This window comes from Salmo salar, chromosome 13 (assembly GCF_965601325.2).
Source record: "Salmo salar chromosome 13, fSalSal1, whole genome shotgun sequence".
NCBI classification, from domain to species: domain Eukaryota; kingdom Metazoa; phylum Chordata; class Actinopteri; order Salmoniformes; family Salmonidae; genus Salmo; species Salmo salar.
Window position 1 is genome coordinate 106,461,579 of NC_138303.1, and position 24,740 is coordinate 106,486,318.

Genomic DNA, 24,740 nt, shown 5'->3' on the forward strand with positions numbered 1-24,740 from the left:
ACCCATGGATTTCTACCAAGGTTTTCTTTTGAGAAATTATGCAAGAGCTTTGTCCCGCTCCCCTTTTTGAAAATGTCTAAAATAAAAGCTTAACAATTAGTTTTTATGCTGACGAGATTTAAAATGTTAATTTAAACAGAGGCCTATTTTTTTTGTTGTTGTGGTAAATGCAGGTAGGAATCAAAGGGGTTGCTTAAAAGCAGTTGTCACTGTATAATAGTGGTAATATAACCTAACCATCCTGTGAAGACACACGGATAGATAACCAACCTGCATATCTGTTGCTTCATGCTCCATTGCGTAAGATCTGTGTGTTGTTACTAATGAATTCCAATGCCCTCCTGACCAGTGCAAAAGAAAACAACACATTCACTCATTAGCTTTCTAAAGCGCACACCCCCTTTTCAGTTAAACATTTTCTACTCTACTCTATTGTTTGTGTTCTGTGGAGTGCAGCAAGGCCTTCTAGTGATGTGCGTCCCAAATGGCTCCCTATTCGTGCACCACAATAGGGCTCTGGTCAAAAGTAGTGCACTATATAGGGAATAGGGTTCCATCTGGGACGCACAGGTAACTCTGCTTGTTCATTTGTTGGTGGATTACATGCGTTGATATGCAGAGGCATTCACGAAGAGCCAAGGTTCTATAATGGCTGTAGTTGGAGGGGTAGTTACGTTTTTATATTTTTGTTCTGTATTTTTATTTTACCTTTTTTATTTAACTAGGCAATTCAGTTATGAACAAATTCTTATTTACAATGATGGCCTACCGGGGAACAGTGGGTTAACTGCCTTGTTCAGTTATGACAGATTGTCAGCTCGGGGATTCGATCCAGCGACCTTTCGGTTACTGGCCCAACGCTCTAACCACTAGGCTATCTGCCGTATAAATACAACCTGCAACAATTTCAAAGATTTTACTGATTTCCTGTTCATAAAGGAAATCAGTAAGCTTTAGATAGCTTCAGGAGAAAGGACTGGAAACCACAGCAGAAAGTACTTTAAGTGTTTACTCTGCCTCACTGAGCCTCTGTACCCTGAGACCCTCTTTAGCTCTGGTGTGTGGCAGTGGCCTCTCCCCAGGTTCTGCTACAGACCTACATACAGCCCCTCTCCCCAGGTTCTGCTACAGACCTACATACAGCCCCTCTCCCCAGGCTCTGCTACAGGCCTACATACAGCCCCTCTCCCCAGGTTCTGCTACAGGCCTACATACAGCCCCTCTCCCCAGGTTCTGCTACAGGCCTACATACAGCCCCTCTCCCCAGGTTCTGCTACAGGCCTACATACAGCCCCTCTCCCCAGGTTCTGCTACAGACCTACATACAGCCCCTCTCCCCAGGTTCTGCTACAGACCTACATACAGCCCCTCTCCCCAGGCTCTGCTACAGGCCTGCATACAGCCCCTCTCCCCAGGTTCTGCTACAGGCCTACATACAGCCCCTCTCCCCAGGTTCTGCTACAGGCCTACATACAGCCCCTCTCCCCAGGTTCTGCTACAGACCTACATACAGCCCCTCTCCCCAGGTTCTGCTACAGGCCTACATACAGCCCCTCTCCCCAGGTTCTGCTACAGACCTACATACAGCCCCTCTCCCCAGGTTCTGCTACAGACCTACATACAGCCCCTCTCCCCAGGCTCTGCTACAGGCCTGCATCAAATCAAAATCAAATCACATTTTGTCATGTGCCGAATACAACCTTACTGTGAAATGCTTACAAGCCCTTAACCAACAATGTAGTTCAAGAAATAGTTAAGAAAATATTTACTAAATAAACTAATGTAAAAAAAATATATAAAATCAAAAAGTAACACAAGAAAATTACATAACAATAACGAGGTTATATACAGGGGGTACCAGTACCGAGTCAATGTGGAGGTTATATACAGGGGGTACCAGTACAGAGTCAATGTGGAGACTAAATACAGGGGTACCGGTACAGAGTCAATGTGGAGACTAAATACAGGGGTACCGGTACAGAGTCAATGTGGAGACTATATACAGGGGGTACCGGTACAGAGTCAATGTGGAGGCTATATACAGGGGGTACCAGTACCGAGTCAATGTGTGGGGGTACAGGTTAGTCGATGTAATTTTGTAAAGTGACTATGCATTGATAATAAACAGCAAGTAGCAGCAGTGTAAAAACAAAGGGGGGGGGGAGGAAGAGTCAATGTAAATAGTCCCTATGGCCATTAATTGTTCAGCAGTCTTATTGCTTGGGAGGGGTAGAAGCTGTCAAGGAGCCTTTTGGACCTACACTTGGCGCTCCGGTACCGCTTGCGTGCGGTAGCAGAGAGAACAGTCTATGACTTGAGTGACTGGATTCTTTGACCATGTTTTGGCCTTCCTCTGACACCGGCTAGTATATCCTGTTAGGGCTAGGGGGCAGTATTTACACGACCGGATAAAAAACGTACCCGATTTAATCTGGTTATTACTACTGCCCAGAAACTAGAATATGCATATAATTATTGGCTTTGGATAGAAAACACATTACTTCAATTTCTCAAACATATAACTATTTTACACCATTTTAAAGACAAGACTCTCCTTTATCTAACCACACTGTCCGATTTCAAAAAGGCTTTACAACGAAAGCAAAACATTAGATTATGTCAGCAGAGTACCCAGCCAGAAATAATCAGACACCCATTTTTCAAGCTAGCATATAATGTCACATAAACCCAAACCACAGCTAAATGCAGCACTAACCTTTGATGATCTTCATCAGATGACAACCCTAGGACATTATGTTATACAATACATGCATGTTTTGTTCAATCAAGTTCATATTTATATAAAAAAACAGCTTTTTACATTAGCATGTGACGATCAGAACTAGCATACCCCTCGCAAACTTCCGGGGAATTTACTAACAATTTACTAAATTACTCACGATAAACGTTCACAAAAAGCATAACAATTATTTTAAGAATTATAGATACAGAACTCCTCTATGCACTCGATATGTCCGATTTTAAAATAGCTTTTTGGTGAAAGCACATTTTGCAATATTCTAAGTACATAGCCCAGCCATCACGGGCTAGCTATTTAGACACCCAGCAAGTTTAACCTTCACCAAAATCAGATTTACTATAACAAAAATGTTATTACCTTTGCTGTTCTTCGTCAGAATGCATTCCCAGGATTTCTACTTCAATAACAAATGTTGGTTTGGTCCCAAATAATCCATCGTTATATCCAAACAGCGGCGTTTTGTTAGTGCGTTCTAGACACTATCCGAAATGGTAAATCAGGGTTACGAGCATGGCGCATTTCGTGACAAAAAATTTCTAAATATTCCATTACCGTACTTCGAAGCATGTCAACCGCTGTTTAAAATCAATTTTTATGCAATTTATCTCGTAAAAAAGCGATAATATTTCGACCGGGAATCTGCGTTTCGGTAAATAGAGGGAAAAAAAGAAAGACGGGGGCGACCAGTGCACGCGCCTAAGCCCACTGTCCCCTGATCGGCCACATGAAAAAGGTGATAATGTGTTTCAGCCTGGGGCTGGAATGACGACATTCAGCTTTTTCCCGGGCTCTGAGAGCCTATGGGAGCCGTGGGAAGTGTCACGTTACCGCAGAGATCCTTTGTTTTGGAAAGAGATGTCAAAGAAAGCCAATAAATGGTCAGACAGGCCACTTCCTGTAAAGGAATCTCTCAGGTTTTTGCCTGCCATATGAGTTCTGTTATACTCACAGACACCATTGAAACAGTTTTAGAAACTTTAGGGTGTTTTCTATCCATATCTAATAAGTATATGCATATTCTAGTTACTGGGTAGGAGTAGTAACCAGATTAAATCGGGTACGCTTTTTTATCCGGCGGTGTAAATACTGCCCCCTAGCCCTAAGAGGTTAACCAACAGTGCAGTTCAAGAAGAAGAAAATATTTACCAAGTAGGCTAAAATAAAAAGTAACACAATAACAATAACGAGGATATATACAGGGTGCACCGGTACCGAGTCAGTGTGCTGGGGTACAGGCTAGTTGAGGTAATCTGTACATGTAGTTGGGGGTGAAGTGACTATGCATAGGTAACAAAAAAACAGTGAGTAGCAGCAGTGTACAAGAGGGGGGAGGGGTTTGTCATTGTAAATTGTCTGGTGGCGATTTTTATGAATTGTTCAGCAGTCTAATGGCTTGGGGGTAGAAGCTGTTGAGGAGCCTTTTGGTCCTATACCTGGCGCTCCGGGATCGCTTGCCGTGCGTGAGCAGAGAAAAGTCTATAACTTGGGTGACTGGAGTCTCACAATTGTATGGGCTTTCCTCTGATACCGCCTATTATATAGGTCCTGGATGGCAGGAAGCTTGGTCCCAGTGATGTACTGGGCCGTACGCATTACCCTCTGTAGCGCCTTACGGTCAGACGCCGAGCAGTTACCATACTAGGCGGTGATGCAACCTATCAGGATGCTTTCGATGTTGCAGCTGTAGACCCCTTTGAGGATCTGGGGACCCATGCCAAATCTTTTCAGTCTCCTGAGGGGGGGAAAGGTTTTGTCGTGCCATCTTCACGACTGTCTTGGTATGTTTGGACCATGATAGTTTGTTGATGTGGACACCAAGAAACTCTCGACCCGCTCCACTACAGCCCCGTCGATGTTAATGGGGGCCTGTTCAGCCTTTTCCTGTAGTCCACGATCAGCTCCTTTGTCTTGCACACATTGAGGGAGAGGTTGTTGTCCTGGCACAACACTGCAAGTTCTCTGACCTCCTACCTATAGGCCGTCTCATCGTTGTTAGTGAACAGGCCTAGCACTGTTGTGTCGTCAGCAAACTTAATGATGGTGTTGGAGTCGTGTTTGGCCACGCAGTCGTGGGTGAACAGGGAATACAGGAGGGGACTAAGTACACACCCCTGAGGGGCTCCAGTGTCAAGGATCAGCGTGGCAGACATGTTGTTGCCTACTCTTACCACCTGGGGGTGGCCCGTCAGGAAGTCCTAGATCCAGTTGCAGAGGGAGGTGTTTAGTCCCAGGGTCCTTAGCTTAGTGATGAGCTTCGTGGGCACTATGGTGTTGAACGCTGAGCTGTAGTCGATGAACAGCGTTCTCAAATAGGTGTTACTTTTGTCCAGGTGAGAAAGGGCGGTGTGGAGTGCGATTGAGATTGCATCATCTGTGGATCTGTTGGGGTGGGGTGGTATGCGAATTGGAGTGGGTCTAGGGTGTCCGGGAGGATGCTGTTGATGTGAGCCATGGCCAGCCTTTCAAAGCGTGAGTGCCACGGGCTGTAATCATTTAGGCAGGTTTCCTTTGCTTCCTTGGGCACAGGGACTATGGTGGGCTGCTTGAAACATGTAGGTATTACAGACTCGGTCAGGGAGAGGTTGAAAATGTCAGTGAAGACTCTTGCCAGTTGGTCTGCGCATGCTTTGAGTACATGTCCTGGTAATCTGTCTGGTCCAGCGGCTTTGTGAATGTTGACCTGTTTAAAAGTTTCCTTCACATCGGCTACCGAGAGCGTTATCACACAGCCATCCAGAACAGCTGGTGCTCTCGTGCATGCTTCAGTGTTGCTTGCCTCGAAGCGAGCATAAAAGGCATTTAGCTCGTCTGGTAGGCTCGCGTCACTGGGCAGCTCGCGTCTGGGCGTCCCTTTGTAGTCCGTAATAGTTTCAAGCCCTGCCACATCCGACGAGCGTCAGAGCTGTGTAGTGTAGTAGGATTCAAAGCGTCAATACAGGTTTAAGATTGCCTGTTTGATGGTTCGTCTGAGGGCATAGCGGGATTTCTTATAAGTGTCCGGATTAGTCTCCCGCTCCTTGAATGCGGCAGCTCTAGCCTTTAGCTCAATGCGGATGTTGCCTGTAATCCATGGCTTCTGGTTGGGATATGTATGTACAGTCACTGTGGGGACGACGTCATCGATGCACTTATTGATGAAGCTGATGACTGAGGTGGTGTATTCCTCAATGCCATTGGCTCAATCCTGGAACATATTCCAGTCTGTGCTAGCAAAACAGTCCTGTAGCGTAGCATCCGCGTCATCTACCCACTTCCGTATTGAGCGAGTCACTGGTACTTCCTGCTTTAGTTTTTGCTTGTAAGCAGGACAGGAGGATAGAATTATGGTCCGATTTGCCAAATGGAGAGCTTTGTATGCATCTCTGTGTGTGGAGTAAAGGTGTTTAGGATTTTTCCCCCCCTTGTTTGCACATGTGACATGCAGGTAAAAGTTTGGTAAAACTGATTTGTTTGCCTGCATTAAAGTCCCCGGCCACTAGGAGCGCTGCTTCTGGGTGAGCATTTTCTTCTTTGCTTATGGCCTTATAGAGTTGGTTGAGAGCGGTCTTAGTGCCAGCTTCATTCTGTGGTGGTAAATAGACAGCTACAAATAATATAGATGAGAACTCTCTTGGTAGATAGTCTGGTCGACAGCTTTTCATAAGGTCCTCTGCCTCAGGCGAGCAATACCTCGAGACTTCTTTAATATTAGACATCGCGCGACAGCTGTTATTGACAAATAGACACACAACACCACCCCTCGTTCTACCAGAGGTAGAGTCTGTTCTGCCGGTGCATGGAAAATCCCGCCAACTCTATATTGTCCGTTTCTTCGTTCAGCCACGTCTCGGTGAAACATAAGATGTTACAGTTTTTAATGTCCCGTTGGTAGGATAATCTTAATGGTAGGTCATCAGTTTTATTTTCTAACGATTGCACGTTAGCAAGAAGAATGGAAGGCATTTGGAGTTTACTCGCTCGCCTACGGATTCTCAGAAGGATCCCCGATCTGCGTCCCCTTTTCCGGCATCTTCTTCACGCAAAAGGTGTGGATCTGGGCCGGTTCCAGTGAAAGCAGGATATCCTTCTCGTTAAAGGAAAAAGTTTATTCTAGTCCGCGGTGAGTAATTGCTTTTCTGATGTTATTTTCGGGTCATAAGAGACGGTAGCAGCAACATTATGCACACAATAAGTTATAACAAAAATACAGAATTGCACACTTGGTTGGGAGAATGTAAAACGTCAGCCATGTTCTTCGGCGCCATCTTCACTTTTCGCAGCCTAAACCTGGAGTTGACCTATTTACATGATAATGAACATCAACTCCAACAATAGGCTCGATTAGAATAAGTCAAAGCCCATGGAAAAGCAATAACTAGCTAACTTCCCTCACTAGGAGTGCAATTTACATTTTTGTCGTTTAGCCGATGTCTACTGTGGGAATGAACCCACACCCCTGTTGTTGCAAGCTCCATGCTCTACCAACTGGGCCACACAGGACAACTGTGGAGTGGATCCCACACAACAGGGTTTCCCCATCCTGTGTGTGTGTGTGTGTGTGTGTGTGTGTGTGTGTGTGTGTGTGTGTGTGTGTGTGTGTGTGTGTGTGTGTGTGTGTGTGTGTGTGTGTGTGTGTGTGTGTGTGTGTGTGTGTGTGTGTGTGTGTGTGTACAGTTGAAGTCGGAAGTTTACATACACTTAGGTTGGAGTCATTAAAACTAATTTTTCAACCACTCCACAAATTTCTTGTTAACAAACTATAGTTTTGGCAAGTCTGTTAGGATATCTACTTTGTGCATGACAGAAGTAATTTTTCAAACAATTGTTTACAGACAGATTATTTCACTGTATCACAATTCCAGTGGGTCAGAAGTTTACATACACTAAATTGACTGTGCCTTTAAACAGCTCGGAAAATTCCCGAAAATGATGTCATGGCTTTCGAAGCTTCTGATAGGCTAATTGACATCATTGGAGTCAATTGGGGGTGTACCTGTGGATCCATTTCAAGGCCTACCTTCACAGACAATGCATCTTTGCTTGACATCATGGGAAAATCTAAAGAAATCATCCAAGACCTCAGAAAAAAAATTGTAAACCTCCACAAGTCTGGTTGATCTTTGGGAGCAATTTCAAAACACCTGCAGGTACCACGTCCATCTGTACAAACAATAGTACGCAAGTATAAACACCATGGGACCACGCAGCCGTCATACCACTCAGGAAGGAGACGAACGTACTTTGGTGTGAAAAGTGCAAATCAATCCCAGAACAACAGCAAAAGACCTTGTGAAGATGCAGGAGAAAACAGGTACAAAAGTATCTATATCCACAGTAAAATGAATCCTATATCGACATATCCTGAAAGGCCGCTCAGCAAGGAAGAAGCCACTGCTCCAAAACCGGCATAAAAAAGCCAGACAACGGTTTGCAACTGCACATGGGGACAAAGATTGTACTTTTTGGAGAAATGTCCTATGACCATAATGACCATCGTTATGTTTGGAGGAAAAAGGGGGAGGCTTGCAAGCCGAAGAACAGCATCCCAACCGTGAAGCACGGGGGTAGCAGCATCATGTTGTGGGGGTGCTTTGCTGCAGGAGAGACTGGTGCACTTCACAAAGTAGATGACATCATGAGGAAGGGAAATTATGTGGATATATTGAAGCAACATCTCAAGACATCAGTCAGGAAGTTAAAGCTTGGTCGCATATGGGTTTTCCAAATGGACAATGACCCCAAGCATACTTCCAAAGTTGTGGCAAAATGGCTTAAGGACAACAAAGTCAAGGTATTGGAGTGGCCATCATAAAGCCCTGACCTCAATCCTATAGAAGATTTGTGGGCAGAACTGAAAAAGCGTGTGTGAGCATGGAGGCCTACAAACCTGACTCAGTTACACCAGCTCTGTCAGGAGGAATGGGCCAAAATTCACCCAACTTATTGTAGGAAGTTTGTGGAAGGCCACCTGAAATGTTTGACCCAAGTTAAACAATTTAAAGGCAATGCTACCAAATACTAATTGAGTGTATGTAAACTTCTGACCCACTGGGAATGTGATGAAAGAAATAAAAGCTGAAATAAATCATTCTCTCTACTATTATTTTGACATTTCACATTCTTAAAATAAAGTGGTGATCCTAACTGACCAAAGACGGGGAATTTTTACTAGCATTAAATGTCAGGAATTGTGAAAAACTGAGTTTAAATGTATTTGGCTAAGGTGTATGTAAACTTCAGACTTCAACTATATGTATGTATATAAAAATGACACCCACCCCCATTCAAGGGATAACACTGCCACACATTAACCCCTTAGTAGAACTGTTGTAAAACCTATCTCAAATCAAATTTTATTTGTAACACACACGTTTAGCAAATGTTATTGCGGGTGTAGCGAAATGCTTTTGTTTCTAACTCCAACAGTGCAGTAATATCTAACAATTCACATCAATACACACAAGCTAAAAGTAAAAGATTGGTCATCTTCAGAAATATCTGAAGATGACCAATGTCGGAGTGGTATTAAAATACTAAATACAGTAGAATATAATTCAGTATATACATATGAGATGAGTAAAGCAAAAATACGTTATCATTGTTAAGTGACTAGTGTTCCATTATGAAAGTGGCCAGTGATTTTAAGTCTATGTAAACTGAGCAAAAAAAGAGTCGTCCCTTTTTCAGGACCCTGTCTTTCAAAGATAATACGTAAACATCCAAATAACTTCACAGATCTTCATTGTAAAGGATTTAAACACTGTTCCCATGCTTGTTCAATGAACCATAAACAATTAATGAACATACACCTGTGGAACGGTCGTTAAGACACTAACAGCTTAAGGTTATGAAAACGTGGGACACTAAAGAGTCTTTTCTACGGACTCTAAAAACACCAAAAGAAAGATGCCCAGGGTCCCTGCTCATCTGCGTGAACGTGCCTTAGGCATGCTGCAAGGAGGCATGAGGACTGCAGATGTGGTGAGGGCAATAAATTGCAATGTCCGCCCTGTGAGACGCTTAAGACAGCGCTACAGGGAGACAGGATGGACAGCTGATTTTCCTTGCAGTGGCAGACCACGTGTAACAACACCTGTACAGGATCGGTACATCCGATCATCACACCTGTGGGACAGTTACAGGATGGCAACAACAACTGCCCGTGTTACATCAGGAATGCACAATCCCTCCATCAGTGCTCAGACTGTCCGCAATAGGCTGAGAGAGGCTGATTGAGGGCTTGTAGGCCTGTTGTAAGGCAGGTCTTCACCAGACATCCCTGGCAAAAACATTGCCTATGGGCACAAACCCACCGTTGCTGGACCAGACAGGACTGGCAAAAAGTGCTCTTTACTGACGAGTTGCGGTTTTGTCTCACCCAGGGGTGATTGTCGGATTCGTGTTTATCGTTGAAGGAATGAGCGTTACACCAAGGCCTGTACTCTGGAGCGGGATCGAGGTGGCGGGTCCGTCATGGTCTGGGGTGGTGTGTCACAGCATCATCGGACTGAGCTTGCTGTCATTGCAGTTAATCTCAATGCTGTGCGTTACAGGGAAGACATCCTCCTCCCTCATGTGGTACCCTTCCTGCAGGCTCGTCCTGACATGACCCTCCAGCATGACAATGCCACCAGCCATACTGCTCGTTCTGTGTGGGATTTCCTGCAAGACAGGAATGTCAGTGTTCTACCATGGCCAGCGAAGAGCCCAGATCTCGATCCCATTGAGCACGTCTGGGACCTGTTGGATCGGAGGGTGAGGACTAGGGTCATATTCCACCTCCACCCCCCCTACAGTACTCACACCAGGTACTGACTTACTTTTTATTTTGACCACCCCTTTTGTACAGGGACACATTCAATTTATGTTAGTCACATGTCTGTGGAATGTCTGTTGTTGAATCTGATGTTCATACAAATATTTACACATGTTAAGTTTTCTGAAAATAAACGCAGTTGACAGTGAGAGGGTGTTTCTTTTTTTGCTGAGTTTATATGGGGCAGCAGCCTCTAAGGTGCAGGGTTACGTAACTGTGTGGAAGCCGCCTAGTGATGGCTATTTAACAGTCTGATGGCCTTGACATAGAAGCTGTTTTTCACTCTCTCCTTCTCAGCTTTGATGCGCCTGTACTGACCTTGCCTTCTGCATGAATAGCGAGGTGAACAGACAGTGGCTCGGGTGGTTGTTGGCCTTGATTTTCTTTTTGGCCTTCCTGTGACATTCTGTGCTGTAGGTGTCCTGGAGGGCAGGTAGTTTGCCCCCGATGATGCGTTGGGCAGACCGCACCACCCTCTGGAGAGCCCAGCAGTTGCGGGCTGTGCAGTTGCCGTACCAGAGGGTGATACCGCCCGACAGGATGCTCTCAATTGTGCATCTGTAAAAGTTTGAGGGTTTTAGGTGCCAAGCCAAATTTCTTCAACCTCCTGAAGACACTGTCTGTCTGTGTGGGTGGACCATTTCCGATCGTCAGTGATGTGTACGCCGAGGAACTTGAAACTTTCCACCTGCTCCACTCCTGTCCTGTCAATGTGGATAGGGGCGTGCTCCCTTTGCTGTTTCCTGAAGTCCACGATCAGCTCCTTTGTTTTGTTGACATTGAGTGAGAGGTTATTTTCCTGGCACCACTCCCAGGACCCTCACCTCCTCTCTCTAGGCTGTCGTCATTGGTTGTTATTTCAATAGGCGAACAACAAGTGGCAACCTAGCTAATACCTGCTCACAAGGATTCCTAAGTCATTGCTAAGAATAATGAAAATGACTGCAGTCAGTAATAGCGTCACTGCTATTAGCTTCACGACATACTATGGAACGCCGTTTGGGTCTTTGCGTGTCAAAAAAGTTACAGTAGCACTGTCAAAGCTGTACAAAAAAGTCTGCAAACAAGCAATCACCAGCCACAAACAATGTGTTTTTAATTCCAGGAACCTACAGTGCTGGCCAGGAAAAAAATTAAATTAAATTTCTAGCTAGCTCATGGATGCAAACAATGTTCTTCCCCCAAAACATAGCAAAGCGACAATCTGTTTCAGTAGCTACAGTTAGCTAGCGAACTATATAGCTAGGTGTCATCTAAAATAACCCTTATTTATAAGACAGTTCTTATTTGATTAATGGTGGTCGGACCCATCTATGTGAAGCTAGCCACAATAAGGATTAGCCACAACAGTGGACTTTGCGGTTAGCCTTCAAAATAAAAAGTATAGAATAATTCTACTATTTTTTTATTCGTTTGCGTAACTGTCAATGATATACTTTTATTTTGAATGCAACCTGGAAATTCCACTATTGTGCCTAATTCTTACTGTGGCAAGCTTCACAACACATAACCCGGTCCGGTCGAGGCCTTACTAGCCAGATGAAGCTAGCTGGCTGCTTATAACGTTAGCTTTGGGCAACAGGGTTAAGTAGCTGGCTAAATATTTATTTTCATGAACTGAAGTTCAATTTCAATAGGTGAACAACAAGTGGCAACCTAGCTAATACTTACTCAAGGATTCCTAAATCATTGCTAAAAATAATGAAAATGACTGCAGTTTCTACTGGTCATTGTTTTCAGGCTGGTTGTATTGGTGCTAGCTAGGTACCAAGCTAAAGCTAGCTAGCTACCCCAGAAGTTGTGGTCGAACAAATGTTTTATTACCAATGCGGTATTGTTAAACGTATCATTCGTGGCCGGTGTCTGCTTGTTTGCAGACTTTTGTACAGCTTTGACAGTGCTACTGATTGTAGTGGTGGTGATTGGACGTGCAAATCCAGAACACACAACATTCTATAATAGAACTGTTATTTGACATGTCAAATTTAAAAGCTTATTTAACGCTTCAAATAGTGTTATTTTACGTGTATCTTTTTTGACACGCAATGACCCAAACGGCGTTCCATAGTATGTCGTGAAGCTAATAGCAGTGACTCCATTACTGTGTAACTCCGGTAGGGCAACATCTGAAAAATAGCGCACTTGGTAGTGTGTACCGGTGCTCGACCAGTTGGCGAAAGCCAACATCACCCACGACAGAGAACGGTTGATTGTCAAGGACAATGAATTCCATTATCTTGGCGTTAATGGATTTCGCCCCTGAGTTGTCTCGCTGAAATTTTCTTACTCTTTCAAACGACTGCTCAACTTGTTGACTGCTCGATCCACACAGCAGACATTGTGGGCTAGGTTAGGAATGCTGTGTAGCGCAACATTTTCCGTGGCGTCATTACGTTATATAGGTACGCACGGCAGCTTCGACATCGGTTTTGCTCCCAACTAGACGTCGGGCCAATACCGATGTTGCCATTTTTAACTAATATCATCCGATTTTGATTTTATTTTGTGCATCCCTAGTAAGATAAGTTGTATGCTTCCCCAAACTTGAAACTCACACGCTGCCAATTTAAGTCTTCATAAAAAAAACATGGAGGCAATTATTCTATAGTCAGATTTTCAAGCAAGGTAAAATATGCCTCATAATATAAAGTCAAATATTCAGGGTTCAAACAGTTAAGTATGTTTTCAATATGCTTACTGCCTCCAGCTTACAGTGTAAAGTGGTGTGGGATAGCATTTTATATCATACCCCAAAGACATGCTAACTTCTCACCATTACCATAACAGGGTAGGTTAGCATTTTCTGTCATACCCACAAGACATGCTAACCTCTCACCAGTACCATAACAGGGGAGGTTAGCATTTTATGTCATACCCCCAAGACATGCTAACCTCTCACTAATAGAAAAACAGGGGAGGTTAGCATTTTATATCATACCACCAAGACATGCTAACCTCTCACCATTACAATAACAGGGGAGGTTAGCATTTTATATCATACCACCAAGACATGCTAACCTCTCACCAGTACAATAACAGGGGAGGTTAGCATTTTATATCATACCCCAAAGACATGCTAGCCTGTAATGTTTGTTTTTCTCCCGTTCAATTTAGACATTTTTATTTATCGACTATTCATTTTTTGGTGGCCAAAAGCCGGCAATTACCGGGTAACGGAAACCCTGCTCTATATTCCCATTGTTCGGTCATTACAAATGATAAAATATTAACCAAATGCGTTATAAAGACTCATGTAAATACTGTTCAGACAGTGTACCAGGCCACACAGGCTCAAACCCACTATATTGCCTGTCCTTACTACTCCTGACTCAGCTAAATCACTGTGACATCAGGAGCCTGCCTGGTCAGTAGTCCTGTACTGCCAGCTTCAATCACTCAACAAAACAACAGGCAGTCAGTTTCACAAACCTGAAATTCTAACTTGGTAACAGATACCACAGAGGCAGCGAAACTGCTTACACGTGTACCTTCATGACATTGGACAACACCCAGCTGAATTAGCCTCTATTGTTTTATTGACAAACACTGATGCTTAAAATAGAAGTGTGTGTGTGCGTGCATTTTGTGCTTTAAAAAAAAAAATATATCAGGCTTGTTTTATTATAGTTGCTAAAAACCGAGCAGAAATCTCTGTGGTTTGGTTTTTAGAGAGATCATCTTTAGCTAGGCTATTACCCTGCTCCTTCAGAAGAGCCTGCCTGGTGCCCAGACAGTCTCTGCCTCGAGGGGAGGAAGACTCCCAAGGGAGAGCAACAACAACAAGATCATGGCTGCTCTCCAGCCCTCAATTACTAATTAAAGTCTCCCTGCTGCTGAGTCTAATTGTGTGTTTATGTCAAAGCCTGATCCTTCTTGACTAAACAATGGAAATACTGTGTTGCAGACTGAGAGGCTCCTTGGCCCCTGTGTCTGTACTGTATCGCTGCTACAGACGGGAGTCTTATTGGCCACTGCTCTGTCTCTCTCTCTCTCACTCTCTCTTACACACACACACACACACACACACACACACACACAGACACACCCTCTTTGATGAATGCTTGTAGAAGCACAATCGGCATGTCACTCTGTTCAAAAACCTAGGAGTTACTGTAACGCCTCAAGGCCTTGCATTCAACACATAGTGCTACAGTACTGGCCACAGGCCCAGGCGTCACCCCTGGCAACAGGCCCAGGCGTCACCCCTGGCAACAGGCCCAGGCGTCACCCCTGGCAACAGGTTCAGGCTTCACCCCTGGCAACAGGTTCAGGCTTCACCCCTGCAGCACACTGTCTTGAGACAGTAGCCCTTTGTTGTCATTAACTTGAGCATGAAGGTCTCATCATCAACTGTCTTAATAATATTCTCTTCTCTTTTCCCTTCTCTCTCTGCAGTGATCCCTATGTCAAGCTGTCGCTCTACATTGCGGATGAGAACAGAGAGCTTGCCTTAGTTCAGACTAAAACCATTAAAAAGGTAACCCCTGGGGACAATAATGTTTGATTTATCAATTCATCAGGAAGTCTGTCTGTAGTTTATTATCTAATCCTCTGGTGTTTCCTTCTTGTGCCCTGTGGTTTTTAAACAACAGTTATTGTTTTTTGTTTTTTTTATTGTTGATGAATCTGAGCCGAGAAAGTGTTTCCTGTTTGCTGTTTACACTACTGAGCAATGTGAATAGTATTGTGTGAAACCCAGTTAGAGGGAGGATGATGACCAGCTGGAGACGGCCCCAGAACACTACTGTAGTCTGACGTGAACACCTTTCCCCAATATTAAGGCTATGTGGGTGAACTCCCTTACCACCAGTGGGAGCTGTTTCATACAGTTCAGCATATCAAGTTAATTATACACACAATCTGAGGGACCTCTTGAGGGTATTTTGGAAGCCCTGTTTCAGGATTCTAAGTATTGTCGTGTTCTAGGCCTAACCTAACTAACAGGATTGTGGAAGAAATTAGCTATAAATAGCATAGAGGTGCTCGCACTGGCGTTTGCTTCATAGAATGTAGCCCAGTTTTATTTGATGTATGAAAAACCTGACATCACATTTCACAAGAAGGACAATTCCTTCCATCTTCCTTCCAGTCCTGTCAGAATAAAAACAATACGGATGCCACATTATTATTATTCCCAACCACCATCTTCTCCCTCTCTGGGTAAATCTCCTGTGATGACGGCCAGAGAGACTCAGCTTATCCCCTTCCTGGAGACAGCCAGCCTCCCTAGCCCTCCCATGAAGTCAGCCGTATGCTGTCCATGGCTCTGGCTGGGATATAAATAGCTGACAATGTGCTGCTATGTGGAGCAGAAGCCCCTTTTATTTCAGTCACTCCGGGTTTATGAAGGTGTGCTGCTGCCGCAGTCAAAGCACTGTGCACCTGTGGCAATATAAGGCTAATTCTGGGCCGGTATTCATAAAACGTCTCTGAGAAGGATTGCAGATCTAGGATCAGGTCCACCTTGTCCGTTATGATCTTAGCCCAAACTGATACTAGACAAGACAATGTTATAGATGAGCCCAGCAGGATTGATTGTAAACTCTCCTAAGAAACAGGTCAAAGATTGTCCCTGACAGCGATGTATGGATCACATTACCAGTGACGTTCTGCTAATATCAGATACCACATAGAGGGTTTCTCTTTGCTCAAGCAGCAAGGTGGCCCAGGACTGGATCCATCTCTTAACATATTTTGGAGTGGTTCTCCTGTTTGGCACGGAATGATGTGTCTTCTCAGTCAAAGAGAAGGAAGAGATCTCTCACCATGGTGGAAGAGAGAAGTTATTTTAACAGAGATGTTACTTTATCAAGGATGTAACATGTAGCTTAATCAGACTACCTTGTAAAATTGACATTGCGGTGTTCCTAAACTTCATTGACATTGTGGTGTTTCTCTTATTTTAATAACCGGAGGTATTTTAATGAGTCTTCTCACTTAGTTTACAGACTGATTTTAAAGAAAGTGTAGGCTATTTGTTTCACAGCATGCAGGAAACACACCAACTGACCAGCCTCACTGAACTTGTTTATCTATTCTTTTCTTTCAGACTCTAAATCCCAAATGGAACGAGGAGTTCTATTTCAGAGTGAGTTTCTTTACATTTACAGTGCCTTGCAAAAGTATTCAGACCCCTTGGATTTCTTCACATTTTGTTTTACAAAGTTGGATTAAAATGTATTTAATTGTATTTTTTTGTTAACATTCGAAGAAAATTCTAAGAAATTCGAACATAAAAAAAAAAGAAATGTGTCATAAATATAGTCGTTGCATAAATATTCAGCTCCCTGAGTCCATGCATGTTAACAACACCTTGACGGAGCTTGAAGTACTTTCAAAAGAATAATGGGCAAATGTTGCACAATCCCGGTGTGCAAAGCTCTTCGAGACTTACTCAGAAACACTCACAGCTGTAATCGCTGCAAAAAGTGCCTCTACAAAGTATAGACTCAGGGCTATGATTTACTTATGTAAATTATATTTTTGTATTTCATTTTCAATCAATTTGAAAACATTTCTAAGAACATGTTTTAATTTGTTCATTGTGTGGGGTATTTTGTGTAGATGGGTGAGCTGTCATTATTTTATGTTTTATTCCATTTTCTAATCAGGCTGTAACAAAAAATATGGAATAAGTCTCTAGGGGTATGAATACTTTCTGAAGGCACTGTATGTAAACACATTATACCTGTCATTATCCTTCTCCATTTTTGTTCATGGGTCTGGTGCTGCTACACCCCCATTATATTGCCATTCAACACTACTATGGAAAACTTCCAGCCCTCAAACTATGTCATCAAATGGACCAATTGCATTGTTTACAAGCCCATCCACACATATGTGATTCATTTAGCTGGATATTCTTAGAGGAATAATTGTTCATTCAGGGCTAGTGTTAGCGATTACATTCAGGGCTAGTGTTAGCGATTACATTCAGGGCTAGTGTTAGCCATTACATTAAGCTGTAGCCTATTGTTAGCGATTACATTCAGCTGTAGCCTATTGTTAGCGATTACATTCAGCTGTAGCCTATTGTTAGCGATTACATTCAGCTGTAGCCTATTGTTAGCGATTACATTCAGCTGTAGCCTATTGTTAGCGATTACATTCAGCTGTAGCCTATTGTTAGCGATTACATTCAGCTGTAGCCTATTGTTAGCGATTACATTCAGCTGTAGCCTATTGTTAGCGATTACATTCAGCTGTAGCCTATTGTTAGCGATTACGTTCAGCTGTAGCCTATTGTTAGCGATTACGTTCAGCTGTAGCCTATTGTTAGCGATTAGAGATGGAGACTGACTCTCAACAGAGCATGCTGAGGTTTGGCAGCCGGAAGCTATTGTGACACACGGGCTAAAAACCAGAGTTAAACTGAAATCGAGGTCTGATATCTTATCTCTAAGGCCGTGTCTAGCCTTGACAGTTCATGCAACTTTTGGAGTTCTGATCATGGAGTTCTGATCATGGAGTTCTGATCATGGAGTTCTGTACGCGTAATGCTTCTACACCTACATTTAAATGTCTACCGTATCCACATCGTGTCCGGATTCTCTTTTCCTGCGTTATAGTCAACTGCCAGTATGGATTCTGCAAACAGTGGAACAGGCTAAATCGGATAACACAACAACCACTTGATGATGGTATTAGCCAACTACTGTAGCTAGCTAGCCAGCTAACCTCTGTAACTAGGCAACTACTGTAGCTAACTAGCCAGCTAACCTCTGTCACTAGCCAGCAAAGTTAAAAGGATTGCCAACAGGTTAGCATAACTTTTAACCAAAAAAAAAAAAAATCTAGATATGTTAGCTGGCTAGCATTTATGAAGCCAGCAAAATCATTCCTCACACGCCAGAAAACAAAATCCTCCCCCCCTAAAAAAAAGGTCCCTCTTGCTCCCAAAACACACATTTCTGGAGTTTTGTGGGTGAAGTGCTGCTGACGTCACCCACTGTATTCCCTTTCGGTAGCCTGGTTGTGTCCAGACTGAGGAGAATTCCGCACACAAAGCGTCCCTGACCACCTCCTGAAGTGATCAGCCAGATCTGACTACAATGCGACTTTAGTGCATCTAGACATGTCTTTTCAATGCGATATTCGTATTCTGATAGAAGTGTTATTATATATATATTTTTTTTATATACAATTTTTTTTCTTCACTTTCTCCCCAGTTTTGTGGTATCCAATTGGTAGTTAGTCTTGTCCCATCGCTGCAACTCCTGTACTGACTCGGAAGAGGCGAAGGTCGAGATCCATGCTTCCTCCGAAACACGACCCCTGCCAAGCGGCTCTGCTTCTTAACCTCTATGGGCAAGGTGGGACGTTAGCGTCCCACTCTATTCAACAGCCAGTGGAAGAGCGTGGCGCGAAATACAAAAACCTCAAAAATGCAATAATTTCAATATTTCAAACATACGACTATTTTACACCATTTGAAAGATAAGACCCTCGTTACAGCGAAAGCAAAACATTAGATTATGTTAGGAGAGTACATAGACACAAATAACCACACAGTCATTTTTCAAGCAAGCATTTTTCAAGCAAGCAAGCAACCCAAAACACAGCTAAATGCAGCACTAACCTTTTGATGATCTTCATCAGATGACACTCCTAGGACATTATGTTATACAATACATGTATGTTTTGTTCAATCAAGTTCATATTTATATCCAAAAACAGCTTTTTACATTGGCGTGTGATGTTCAGAACATACATTCCCAGCAAAAACTTCCGGTGAATTTACAAAATTACTCATGATAAACGTTGACAAAATACATAACAATTATTTTAAGAATAATAGATACAGAACTCCTTTATGCAATCGCTATGTCAGATTTTAAAATAGGCTTTTCGGCGAAAGCACATTTTGCAATATTCTGAGTACATAGCTCAGCCATCACGGCTAGCTAATTTGACACCCACCAAGTTCGGGGCTCGCTAAACTCAGAATTAGTATTAGAAAAATTGTATTACCTTTGCTGTTCTTCGTCAGAATGCACTCCCAGGACTGCTACTTCCACAACAAATGTTGTTTTTGTTCCAAATAATCCATAGTTATGTGCAAATACCTCCGTTTTTGTTCGTGCTTTCAGGTCACTATCCAAAGGGTAACGCGCGAGCGCATTTCGAGACAAAAAAATTCAAAATGTTCCATTACCGTACTTAGAAGCATGTCAAACACTGTTTAAAATCAATTTTTATGGTATTTTTCTCATAAAATAGCAATAATATTCCAACCGGACAATAGTGTATTCATTCAAAAGACAAAAGAAAAAATGGCGATCTCGTGAACGCGCATTTCCAATCTCTTAGTCACCAGGCAGTCCACTGACAAACTGAGCTACCATACTCTGCCCAGAGACAGGAGACGCCTCAATCCGCTTTCTGAACGCTTTAGAGAGCCAATGGAAGCCTTAGAAAGTGTCACGTAACCCCACAGATCCTGTAGTTTCGATAGAGAAGCAAAAGGAGAACTACAAATTCGCAGACAGACCACTTCCTGCTTGGAATTTTCTCAGGTTTTTGCCTGCCTTATGAGTTCTGTTATACTCACAGACACCATTCAAACAGTTTTAGAAACGTCGGAGTGTTTTCTATCCAAATCTACTAATAATATGCATATTCTCGTTTCTGGGCAAGAGTAGTAACCAGTTTAAATCGGGTACGTTTTTTTATCCGGCCGTGAAAATACTGCCCCCTATCCCATACAGGTTAACACAATGCTCGCTTAACCCGGAAGCCAGCCGCACCAATGTGTCGGAGGAAGCACTGTACACTTGGCGATCGTGTCAGCATTGTGCCCGGCCTGCCATCGGTGTCGCTAGAGCGCGGTGGGACAAGGACAATCCGGCCGGCCAGCCAAACCCTCCCCTAACCCGGACGACGCTGGGCCAATTGTGTGCCGCCTCATGGGTCTCCCGGTCGCAGCTGGCTGCGACACAGCCTGGGTTCAAACCAGGATCTGTAGTGACGCAGCTAGCACTGCGATGCAGTGCCTTAGACCGCTGCACCACTCGGGAGGCCCCTGGTAGCAGAAGTTGCATTTAAGTGTCAAGTGTAGACACAGATTTCTCTGTGTATTGTCGTTTTTTAACGACCCCGTATCCTATCTTTTCTACCTGCTAGATATGCTAATTCATTGTCTGTGTGTGTGTGTGTGTGTGTGTGTGTGTGTGTGTGTGTGTGTGTGTGTGTGTGTGTGTGTGTGTGTGTGTGTGTGTGTGTGTGTGTGTGTGTGTGTGTGTGTGTGTAAAGCTTTTATGCAATACTTTTTGTGTATGAAGCAAGCAGCTATTTTTCTAGACTGCACATTTATTACAGGACTGCACTAAAAGTGTCCCTTCTGTCATCACAGGTTTGTCCTCTGAACCACAGACTACTCTTTGAGGTGTTTGATGAAAACAGATTGGTAAGATTCAGTTTTTGTGAAATTTATACTCTGAATGATGATTATATTTCAAGAGTTCAAAAGTTCTTCCTTGACGTTCCATCGTTTTCTCTTTTTGTCTGTTTGATTTCATTGAAAATGATCTTATAATTTTGAAATGTACTTTTGGTAAAAAAAATATCCTCTTTTTACGTAACAGAAATTCTTTTTTTCAGATATTCTGTTGTATTTAATATACACATTTGTTGTATGACAGTAGTACATTGTTATTGATAACAATATGACGATAGTGTGTTGCCATGCAAATCCTCTTAACTATCACTAACAACATCTAATCAATTTGTTGTATTCAATGCTCTCTTTCTCGCTCTGTCAACAGAAGGTAATTTCTGATTCTCTTGTTGTCCAATGTTGTCTGCAATCCCCCTTCAAATGACATTAATAAGTAGCTTATCTGTGGTCCTTATCTTATCTATGGTCCCTAAAACACCTGTTCTTAGGGACCATAAAAATTCTATTTCTAGAATTGGCACATTCTGTTTGAGTTCTTGGAGAACACATGATCAGGGCCCTTATTTATAAAGCAGCAAGAGTTTTGATCAGGATCAGTTTAGCCTTTTAATTTTTACATTTTTTGTTGTTGTACATATACAAACTTAAACTTGTACATATACGTATGAACAACAAGTTACAGACACACACGAACAATGACTACATCTCATCTGCACTGACCCGCATGCTCACACCTCCATCCCTAGTGTACCTGGTCACACCTCCATCCCTAGTGTACCTGGTCACACCTCCATCCCTAGTGTACCTGGTCACACCTCCATCCCTAGTGCCTGGTCACACCTCCATCCCTAGTGTACCTGGTCACACCTCCATCCCTAGTGTACCTGGTCACACCTCCATCCCTAGTGTACCTGGTCACACCTCCATCCCTAGTGTACCTGGTCACACCTCCATCCCTAGTGTACCTGGTCACACCTCCATCCCTAGTGCCTGGTCACACCTCCATCCCTAGTGTACCTGGTCACACCTCCATCCCTAGTGTACCTGGTCACACCTCCATCCCTAGTGTACCTGGTCACACCTCCATCCCTAGTGCCTGGTCACACCTCCATCCCTAGTGTACCTGGTCACACCTCCATCCCTAGTGTACCTGGTCACACCTCCATCCCTAGTGTACCTGGTCACACCTCCATCCCTAGTGTACCTGGTCACACCTCCATCCCTAGTGTACCTGGTCACACCTCCATCCCTAGTGTACCTGGTCACACCTCCATCCCTAGTGTACCTGGTCACACCTCCATCCCTAGTGTACCTGGTCACACCTCCATCCCTAGTGTACCTGGTCACACCTCCATCCCTAGTGTGCCTGGTCACACCTCCATCCCTAGTGTGCCTGGTCACACCTCCATCCCTAGTGTACCTGGTCACACCTCCATCCCTAGTGTACCTGGTCACACCTCCATCCCTAGTGTACCTGGTCACACCTCCATCCCTAGTGTACCTGGTCACACCTCCATCCCTAGTGTACCTGGTCACACCTCCATCCCTAGTGCCTGGTCACACCTCCATCCCTAGTGCCTGGTCACACCTCCATCCCTAGTGCCTGGTCACACCTCCATCCCTAGTACCTGGTCACACCTCCATCCCTAGTACCTGGTCACACCTCCATCCCTAGTGCCTGGTCACACCTCCATCCCTAGTGCCTGGTCACACCTCCATCCCTAGTGTACCTGGTCACACCTCCATCCCTAGTGTACCTGGTCACACCTCCATCCCTAGTGTACCTGGTCACACCTCCATCCCTAGTGTACCTGGTCACACCTCCATCCCTAGTGTACCTGGTCACACCTCCATCCCTAGTGTGCCTGGTCACACCTCCATCCCTAGTGTGCCTGGTCACACCTCCATCCCTAGTGCTTGCATTATTGTTTGTCACTTGTCCTTAAATTCTATCTGTAGTTTTTTCTCGGTCACCCTTTCTTGAAATATGCAGACAGACAGATTACGTTTACATTGTAATACTTCTGACAGCCAACTTTCTAGCTCCGCCCACCACTTCGGGACTCCATAGGATTCCCAGAAAGCATGGATTATTCAGTCATTATTAGTTTTACACTTAAGACATTACTGCCGTTGTGCTGTAGAATTTGTCAATTTTGTTTCTTGTATAATAAATTATATACATTAGTTTATACTGGACTAAGCTTACATTTTTGTTAAGGATTTGTCCCTTTTTGACATTTTTTGCCTAAAATGACATACCCAAATCTAACTGCTTGTAGCTCAGGACCTGAAGCAAGGATATGCATATTCTTGATACCATTTGAAATGAAACACTTTGAAGTTTGTAGAAATGTTAAATTAATGAAGGAGAATATAACACATTAGATCTGGTAAAAGATAATACAAAGAAAAAAACGTTTGTTTTTTGTTCCATCTTTTGAAATGCAAGAGAAAAGTCACAATGTATTATTCCAGGTTAAGCGCAATTTTGATTTTGGCCGCTAGATGGGAGCAGTGTGCGTGCAACGTTTTAGACTGATCCAATTAACCATTTAATTTCTGTTCAAAATGTTGTCAAGTCTGCCGAAATGTGCCTAATTGGTTTATTGATACATTTTCAAGTTCATAATTGTGCACTTTCCTCAAACAATGGCATGGTATTCTTTCACTGTAATAGTTACTGTAAATTGGACAGTGCAGTTAGATTAACAATTTAAGTTTTCTGCCCATATCAGATATGTCTGTGTCCTGGGAAATGTTCTTGTTACTTACAACCTCATGCTAATCACATTAGCCTACGTTAGCTCAACCATCCCGCGGGGGGACACACCGATCCTGTAATTTCGTTAGTTATGCTCCAACTTTCCATCTTCTGCCAACATCAGTTCTTTTTAAGTCTTGGATCCAGTAGTTTATATTTTTTTCGAAGAAATTGTCAGTTGGATAGGCTCTCTACAAGGTTTTGTATATATTCCCTGTCATATAAACATCCTTTTCTGCCTCAGTGTAGCCTTTTTAGAAGATCATGAATACAATTACACGGACAAAAGGGACCTGATCCTAGATCAGCATGAATACGGGCCCAGAATGTGTTGCTCTGAGAAGTCCAATATGTTAAATGGAGGACTGCTCTTTTCAGTGCCGAACTTCAGACTCTATGTCCCCAGTGTTGTGTGTTTGATGGGGCTTTCCTCTCCAGGACACAATAGTTAGCTGTTCTCACTGGCAGCCAGGACTGACTTGGTTATAAAGAGACTATTTATTGCCTCTGCAGTTACTCCTAAATTATTATGTCATAATTTTGAATTCTTATTTTCTTTTCACGTAAGAAATGCTGGGAATGTGATTTCTTTTCCATCTAAAATGTCTTGCATTCTTGAGGACTGTAGACTACAGTGTCCTCTGTCTCCTTGACGATGATACTTAAATCTTCCTCTAATGTTGCCTGCCATAGATGACTAATATTAAAAGGCAGTTAAAGTAAAAGGCCTGATCCAGTTTCTCTGCTCTGAATCTCCCTGGGAATGTTTTGTATAGCTTGATGGTTGTCCTGGGGGAATGTATGCCTGTCTGTCTGCCTTCCTGCCTGTCTTCCTGCCTGCCTTCCTGTCTGTCTGCCTGTCTGCCTGTCTGCCTGTCTGCCTGTCTGTGTGTCTGTGTGTCTGTGTGTCTGTGTGTCTGTGTGTCTGTCTTCCTGCCTGCCTGCCTGCCTGTCTGCCTGCCTGTCTGCCTGCCTGCCTTCCTGCCTGCCTTCCTGCCTGTCTTCCTGCCTGCCTGCCTGCCTG

General features: G+C 43.5%; 1 protein-coding gene across 6 annotated transcripts in view; it reads left to right on the forward strand.

Annotated features, from left to right (window-relative positions):
- nedd4l (NEDD4 like E3 ubiquitin protein ligase) overlaps positions 1-24,740 on the forward strand; it is a 122,154-nt gene that overhangs the window by 12,826 nt on the left and 84,588 nt on the right. For all 6 annotated transcript variants that reach the window (XM_082960560.1, XM_082960561.1, XM_082960562.1 and 3 more), the window contains exons 3-5: positions 14,952-15,033; positions 16,606-16,644; positions 20,908-20,961. In XM_082960560.1, coding sequence (XP_082816686.1) covers positions 14,952-15,033; positions 16,606-16,644; positions 20,908-20,961 — 175 coding nt within the window. The remainder of the gene's footprint in view (positions 1-14,951; positions 15,034-16,605; positions 16,645-20,907; positions 20,962-24,740) is intronic.